This window comes from Aphanomyces invadans (assembly GCF_000520115.1).
Source record: "Aphanomyces invadans strain NJM9701 unplaced genomic scaffold supercont1.3, whole genome shotgun sequence".
Lineage (NCBI taxonomy): Eukaryota > Oomycota > Saprolegniomycetes > Saprolegniales > Verrucalvaceae > Aphanomyces > Aphanomyces invadans.
In genome coordinates, this window is record NW_008580148.1 from 2,490,398 (window position 1) to 2,498,236 (window position 7,839).

Here is a 7,839-nt window from a genome sequence, read left to right on the forward strand (position 1 = left end):
CGAGGGGCGTGTGGGCTGCGCATGTGGAAGGCGGCGACTTGCCGGCAAGAAGAGAACGGCCCATCGTGTCTTTGCACAGACCCTTCCGCGGTAAAACCTACGGCAATTTGAAGTTCATTGTTGACAGTGGAGGTTCGTACACAGACACACGCCCACAATGCACTTTGTGTTTCAAATTCGAGGACCGCTGTGCAATGCCTCGTGCACCATCGACAGGAAGCTCTTGTTGTGCCCTCCTCCTTCGACGAGGGTGTGTGCTGGAGCTAGATTGCCCTTCTTCCTGCCACTGGTGTGATGCCGACGACGTATGGGACGCCTTCAAGCCCCCCCCCGCCCCATTCCAAACAAATCGATGTTGACGCAGCTGGAATAGATCGCTCACCATCTCGAGCCAATGTTCGGCGCATTCTCTGACCGATGGCATGTGCACATGCACAGTTTTCGAACACGGCAGGGGCCACACAATGTTTGGTTGGCGGAATCACACGTCTAGACATTAGAGGTTGCAGCGGGCCCATCCTGACTAAACGTGTGGATGACGCATGGCTGGCTTGGCGTATGGGGGTGATGCATGGAGGCGCTCCGCCCACCCAACCACCAGCGCCACGGATACACAGGAGAATGCCACAGACCAAGTCGGTGTGCAGCCGTGAACATTCCATTGAGCTCTCATCATAGCTGTCGAAGCCTGGGCGCGAGTCCTCGTATTTACGTCACGATCGAATTCGTGGTCGGCGATGCTAGCCGTTGCGGCGCGAGGGGCAAGTCATCGTACGCCGAGCAATGGGAGAATCGGATCGCCACCAACGCAAAGAAAACGCCGCATAAGGCAAGGAGCATGTACAGCGGCGTCGAGTCTACTCAAGGGCAGATGAGGAACAGCGACCCCAGCCATAGCAACAAAAGTACAATTTGTCGTCCTGGGAACGTTGTAGCCAGGAAGGGTCGAGTCCAATCGATCGAAAACACACACAACCGCGTTGTATACGAGAGTCGGACGGGAGCCATGGGCGCACTCGATGGTGCGACGGGTGGCGTTGCCAACAGGGAGGCGCAGGGTTAATTTTGCTTGGGTCACGAGCTCCAGAGTCGAGTTGTCCATAGTGAGGGCCAAGAGCGGGTTGTCGGTGAGGTCTCTGTGGCAACAGAGCGCAATAAATCCTGTCCAAGAACCTCGAATGGCATCGACGTACAAGTAGGAAAGTCGTGGCGGTAGAGTCTTCGTGTTGAGGTCCATCTGCTGGAGATTATTCCCGCGCAAATACCTGGACAAATGACGTCGATGGCGCACGCACACGAGGATGGGTCAAAGCGAGCAACGTACAAGGCCGTGAGGTACTGGTGTGGTGTCTGCCAAGACCATCCAGCTAAGAAGTTGTAGCTCAAGTCCCTGGGAGTCTTGTTAGGTCCTGCAGGGACGTGCAAGTTCCACGAGCGTACAGAACGACGACCGAGTCTGGCATGGCTAAGGCGCTCGTCGACTTGATGGCGTTCTGGCTCAAGTTCCTGTAGCACGTCACGACCCATCGAGACATGAGAAGAAGCGTACAGGTGGCGAATCGTGGCGTTGGATGCAGGCAGCGCTTCGATCATGTTGGCGGACAAGTCTCTGCTCACGACCAAATCAAGTGAAGGATGCGTTGAATCGACGTACACGACGTCGCCAGTGCATGGGAGTTCGAAGACGTCGTGGATATGTTGGCCAGAAAAGTCCCACACAGAGTCGCGGGTCGGCAAGATCCTGTGCGACTCGTTCAAGCTGTTTGTGACGCACAACTCTTGCTCCCGACCTGCCACGACGACTTCATCGATCGCGGTCTCATCGACGGGACATGCTTGAAGCGTCGCGGCCGACACCATTGCCACGCTGCCGGCGATCCATGTCGCGGCTCGCAACATGTTCGCTGCCCCAATCTTTTGCAACCGTCAAGAAACTGTCACTGGGTCACGTGAGGATAAACGCACCGCCACGCTACCGGCGGCAACGCCCCAGGCCAAACGAGCATCGCGAGCATATGAGGCGTGACCCACGAGGGTGCAGCCGCACGAGACGACTCTCCGTGAGCTGGTGGGCGGTCTGGGAAAGTGCCATGTGGTAGCCGCCGCACAAGATCGCCAGCAAAATCACCCTGTTGACCAGATTTTGATGGTCAAGAGCACATAGTCGCTTCTTTGCTGCTCCCGATAAGGCGTCTCGGGCGATCGAACCCTGCCAAAGTGACCCAGAGCCCCAGCGTTGAACAGACTACATGGGTGAACCATTCCTGGTATTTATCACAGGACACAAATGCACTCGCTTCGTCCCACGACTCGAGCTTGCGCTCGTGACGCCACGTGGGGAATCATCTAACGCCTACAGTAGTTGGACACACGCACACAAAAATCTGCTCTCATGACTGTGTTCACGTACGCCATCAAGCCATGTGTGCGCCGTGGGCTCGCACTGCTTGGCCAACTGCTGCATTTTCAAAAAAAAATATCGCACGACACCGTAATAAGCACCGCGCCCCAATTGCGACGTCTGTAGTGGAGGACATCTTTGCCGTGGTCATGAGAAATGGCCTTGTCCCAAGTGAAACTGGATTTGATCCGAGATCAGCCAGTGGATGCACTCGATGTGAGCTCAACGGCGCCACCACGGAAATACGTTAGTCCTCTCTCACCTATTCCTCCACCACGCCAAGATCAGCGACACCGACCTGTAGAGCAGACCGTGCGCCATGTCGCTGGGACAGTGACGTGTCCCGCGGTTGCTGCCGCTATGGACAACTGCACGTCATCACACCTCGCACTATCCTGGCAAGTAGCAGCGGCATTGGAGTTTCTCCAATGCAACGAACGTAGCATGGTCGAGGCAACCAGTGCTAGCCGTCTCCATGAGCGCCCCCTTCCCTCATCCTGATGTGGCAAGTGCACCTTGATTCGGAACCCAATGTCGCATGGGACATGTGCGTCGAAACTTTTCACGTCTCCGTCCACGTGTCCATGCCGCACGATGAGGTTGCATGCAGCTGGACGTTGCCGACACGAACCCGCCAGACTTGTTGGACCAGTCGCATGCGCCATGAACCACGGCGAAGTCTCCGGAACTTTCCGTCCGACGCACCTACATCGTCGAGTTCAAATGGCTGGCACGGTGCCGTGCCCAATCAAATGGCCGGCCTCGAGTAAACATACCATCACAAACCACATTGCGCAGCAACGCAACGACGACGAATGCGCTTCCTTGTCGTCGTTGCGATGGCCGCCGCGACTGCCGCCGGCATGACGTTCACGCTCGTGTCATGCTCTCCCACAACGACAATCCCGGTCAACGTCCGGCCGTCGTCCGTGGCGTGCCTGCAATCGCCCAACGGCACGGTCCACCTGATCGTGGCGAATGGAACGCACCTCGACTTGAGCAACCAAAACATCACGGGGGTGTCGGCCGCGCCGCGGGACGTCACGTCCATGTACGTCGGGCAACTCGATCGATTCGTTGTGACGTTTTGTCTTTAGCGACTTGTCGTCCAACAACCTGGGCTACGTGTCACTTGGCGACTCGGTGCTCGAGACCATGTACGTCGCACGCGGCCGCTTCTGACGTCTCATGGCGCACGTAGCAACTTATCGGACAGCCAAATCGCATCGCTCACGTCGGTCATGCTACCCGCGACAGTCGAGACCTTGTATGGTCGAGAGATGCGCTATGACACGGACAACTCACCTCTCTCATGAATCCAGGGACGTCAGCCGCAACGCCATCACCGAGTTCAGCGTCAATTGGGCGATTCTACCCAAGCTCGCGTCCATGTACGTCCAGAGCGACGACGTCGTTCCCTGGTTTACCCTGGGCTCCGATAGCAACGTGAGCTCGAACCTCCTCGCGCGCATCAACAAGCCCATCTTCCCGCCGTCCCTTCACACCCTGTACGTTCAAACCGTGACAACTTGTGCGATTTCACAAGGGTGGGGGCTGTAGCGACCTCTCCAAGAACTTGTTGTACGCGGTTGACCTGAGCGTCGCCACGTACACACAGCTGTCGTCGGCCACCGTCACGTACGCACTGGAACCGCAGATGGCGCGAGTGCTCGCTTCCAATTGCCGGGACATTGGGGAGCTTCGTCGCCTCGGGCCAAGCGTCACGGGGCTCGTCTGTGTGTTTGACGGGGATCGCCGCGACATGCAAAACGACATGTTTGGTATGGACTTGCGCGATGTCGGGAGTCCATGGTGACGTTTTGTGTAGTGGCCCTTCGTCGGCTAACTATATTGTCGCTCCTCCTCTCGGGGGCGCTCATTCTCGGGTATGCCGCGCTGCACTGGCACCGCAGCAGGAGGGCCAACGACGACGACGACGACTTGGCAATGAGGGGCCGCGAGACGTTGACGAGCTCGGCGTGCGAGGCATACGACCACCTACCAATTCAGTACCGACAATCGCTAACCCCCGTCGCCGCCCCGCAGCCCGCGACCCCTACCCATCCGCCCCGAACCAACTGATGGCGCGAAAGGAGTGCGGTCCCGAATCATTTCATGCCTTTCTTTGGTTCACGTTGAGTCCTTGCCCCTTTAAATAAACTCATCACCATTGCCTTCACTTCACACATTTGTGCTTTGCGTAACTTCCCCATGGGCATGGCCCAGAGGAATGCCAGTGATGATCGTGATTCGTTCGAAATCAACCAATCCGTGCATGGCCGCCACCCAGATCAAGACCCGACGACAGTGGCGTTCTCTGCCTGTCAACGATGGTGCTGCGCTCATGAACTTGCGTGCTAGCGGTGGCGATCTCTCGTGTAGTTGCCGCTCAGGCAGAGGTTACGCCAGGCGACAAGGCGACGTCGGCAATGCATGTCGTCCTGACAGTGTTCCTGGGCGTGTTTGCCCTCGTGACGGCAGTGTTTTTTGCCCAAGCGTGGTTGTGCAGGCCGCCACGACAGGACGAGCGCGATGAACTCGACACTGTCGTCAGCTCGAGCTTTAGTTATCATAGAGCATCCCACGAAGTACAGTCTCCTCCAGTGTAACAAGTTGCTCCTGTCGTGCTCTGGCGTCATGGCCCTCTGTCCGTGTCGATCCCGATGTTGGCGAGCATGATGCCGCACTTGTTTCGTCTCCATGCATCGGCACTGTGCAATTCGTCCGACACCAGATCAACTTGACTTGGTCGATGAGGCAAAGCCACCATGCCCACGCCAAGCACGCCAGGCAACATCACAGAAGGCGTGATTTTTGGCACCTTGAAGTCCTAGCGTCGAGCGTCTAGATCGTCCATGATGCTGACCTCCCTGCAGCATCACAGCGTCGCGGGTTCCATAAAGACGAGAGTTCATTCTGCTCGGGTCGCCTTGCATGTGCCGGGACTGGTCAGACAATGGAAAAATTCGAAAGATGCCCAACGTCCTGGCCGCCCCATCGGCGCCGCAACCACCAGGATGAGTCGAGACAGCGTTCTCGAGGCCCACCCGTGCGACGGGCAACCTTTTTTTTGGCTTTCTAGGGTTTTCTCCCAAAGAACCTGATGGGTGAGTCCACCAGCCGGTCCATTCCACACTTAAGTCAATGAATCGTGGCCACGATTCGACACTGCTTTTGGAACCTCTCTCGCCAGAGTCCTCCCGACTCGCTGCAACACCAGGGAGGCACATCCCAATATCCTAGAAAGCTGAACGGGTATATCAAACGTTCTGTCCTTTCGGGAACGACAGGTGCCAAGGTCTTGCGCTCACATTCGACGGGCGTCGCGGGAGTTCTCGATTATAGGGAGTACAGTCGTCCTGTATCGCGCCACGAGAAAGATACCATAACTATGGCCTGTCTCATTCGCAGGATGCACAGTCGCACGTGGAGTCCATGCGCAAGCCGTGCAGCTTGAACACGGCCATCACGTGCGGTGAAGGCGCAAGCGAGGTTGCTTGGTCGGTGGTCGAGGTGTCGCATTCGCAAGTTCGTGCACGACATTTACCCGATGCGTTTTATCCATGCCAATCAAACTTGAACCAATCGAAAGCGAGAATGGGTCGTAAAACCCATTTCGGCAAAGATCTGACGTGACAACCGGCAACTCGGCCATTTGGAATTGGCGATGCAAGTCGTCCAAGTCGTCGCCATCGGGTTGACGACTCTCGAGGCCGTGATGGCTCAGTTCAGCAAGGCCAACTCGAGCAATGTTCTGCTCGCAGTATGTCCACAGTACACTACCCCCAACAGCTCGGCAGTGTGCTTGCGCAACTCTGCCACCGGTGCCATTTCAGTCGTCCACCAAGACGACCCGGCCAGCCTTCGTTTGTCCGACCAGAACATCTCGTCCATTGAGGGAATCCCAGCAATGCCGCACATCATGTAGACCTCCTGCCGTGTGTGTGCCTTTCTATAACGGATGTCGTAGAGACCTTTCGTTGAACCGCATCCGATCCATCAACATCCACGTGGCGCCGCACGCCGCAGCAAAAGTCATGTCGTTGTATGTGGCTCGCTCTTCACGATGCATGTACTATTGACGCTTTGCGAGCTAGAAAGCTCCGCAACAACTCGATCACGGCGTCGGGATTAGTTAGTCTGCCGCCGTCAATCAACTACCTGTACGTGGTTTGGCATCTCCTCAACTTTTTCGTCACGTCCACCGCCGAAGGGATTTGAGCAACAATGCCATCGATCGCATGCAGCAAACCACGACGTTCAATTGGACTCGGCTGCCCGCGCTCGCGACCTTGTGCGTGCCGACCACACAACGGGCGACTCACCCATGACCGCTTTTAGGATTCTCACCGGAAACAACATGACCGCCATCGATCGACCATCGTTTCCACAGTCACTGGCAGTTTTGTACGGCCTCCAGCCCCACAGAACCTCCTTCCATCGCATCGAGACGCCTCATGCCTTGTCGTGCACGATATTGTAGGGACCTGACCGACAACGATATCGCGCGATTTCATGTGGACGCTGCAACATGGACCCAACTCACTCGACCAGGATTTCAACTGTTCTTGAATATGTCGCGGGATGCCATGGCCAGAGTACCCGTGTGGTGCTCGAACTCGACGTCCGTCACCTCGCGGGTCGTCACGAACAATGTGAATGCGGTGGTGTGCATCGTTCACTCGAAAGAAAACAGCACAAGAGGTTGGGTTGCCCATACTTGGCGATGCGATGGATCTGACAGGATGCTAGGGCCCGCGACTCCATCGTCATCGTTCTCGTCGGGGTTTTCTGTTATGACGCTTGTTCTCAATGTCGTCATTGGTCTGGCAGTCATGTTCTTGGCGTCCTTTGTGGGAGTCAAACTCATGGAGCGGCAAATGACGCACGTCCATTCCCTCGAAACAAATCGTGATACGTGCACAAGTTCTACCGCGGACGACGCACACCCAATGCAATACCGTCGCTCGCTGTCCCCGCGATTTTACCAAACCGAGTAACTTCAGAGTTGTTTTGCACTTCCACCAGCACACCTCTCGTCATGGCGTGAGCTGTGCCACGTGTTCTCGTTCGAAGCCGTCTCAAGGAGACGCCCTGTTGATCAAAACCACTCTCGAGTGCATCCCACGAGAGCGCCGTCGAAAGGCTTTCTCGCCACGTTGACGAGAGCTGTTGCGCACCGTGCAGACCGGCGGTGGACGGCGCAGGCGTGCGACTCGCGCCTGTGGCAACAGAATGTTGAGCGTGACCTCACTTTGGACGTGGACGCCATCCCTTCCCCCCCCCTAGTCGATGAGTTCGACTGCCGCTCCATCATAATACGATGGAAGTTGTCAAGTGGCAGTCAAGAGCCACGGGTGTTTTGCTGACGGCAACCAAGACGGATCTCAAACGTGGCTCGGGCCAGTCGAGGGCACGCAGCACCGCAGTCCATGACG

The 7,839-nt window shown here is 56.7% G+C and overlaps 3 protein-coding genes across 4 annotated transcripts; 2 read left to right on the top strand and 1 right to left on the bottom strand.

Annotated features, from left to right (window-relative positions):
• Positions 1–708: 708 nt before the first annotated feature.
• H310_02408 (hypothetical protein) lies at positions 709–1,899 on the bottom strand (the record flags this gene model as incomplete). Its single annotated transcript, XM_008865906.1, has 7 exons — positions 709–857; positions 910–1,136; positions 1,194–1,265; positions 1,325–1,390; positions 1,441–1,506; positions 1,550–1,609; positions 1,655–1,899. The coding sequence occupies 7 exons, from the start codon at positions 1,897–1,899 to the stop codon at positions 709–711; spliced, it is 885 nt and encodes a 294-aa protein (XP_008864128.1).
• A 1,085-nt stretch (positions 1,900–2,984) lies between these two features.
• On the top strand, positions 2,985–4,586 carry H310_02409 (hypothetical protein). The gene is made up of 7 exons (XM_008865907.1): positions 2,985–3,452; positions 3,499–3,558; positions 3,603–3,668; positions 3,724–3,792; positions 3,844–3,909; positions 3,962–4,182; positions 4,230–4,586. Exons 1-7 carry the CDS (start codon positions 3,217–3,219, stop codon positions 4,481–4,483), a joined length of 972 nt encoding a protein of 323 aa, XP_008864129.1. The 5' UTR covers positions 2,985–3,216; the 3' UTR covers positions 4,484–4,586.
• A 1,447-nt stretch (positions 4,587–6,033) lies between these two features.
• H310_02410 lies at positions 6,034–7,438 on the top strand. 2 transcript variants are annotated; one of them, XM_008865908.1, is made up of 7 exons: positions 6,034–6,325; positions 6,372–6,446; positions 6,499–6,564; positions 6,615–6,695; positions 6,743–6,808; positions 6,885–7,105; positions 7,154–7,438. In XM_008865908.1, exons 1-7 carry the CDS (start codon positions 6,069–6,071, stop codon positions 7,399–7,401), a joined length of 1,014 nt encoding a protein of 337 aa, XP_008864130.1. In that variant the 5' UTR covers positions 6,034–6,068; the 3' UTR covers positions 7,402–7,438. The 2 variants fall into 2 exon arrangements, with proteins under 2 accessions (XP_008864130.1, XP_008864131.1); XM_008865909.1 differs by having other exon boundaries at positions 6,372–6,564.
• The last annotated feature ends 401 nt before the right edge of the window (positions 7,439–7,839 follow it).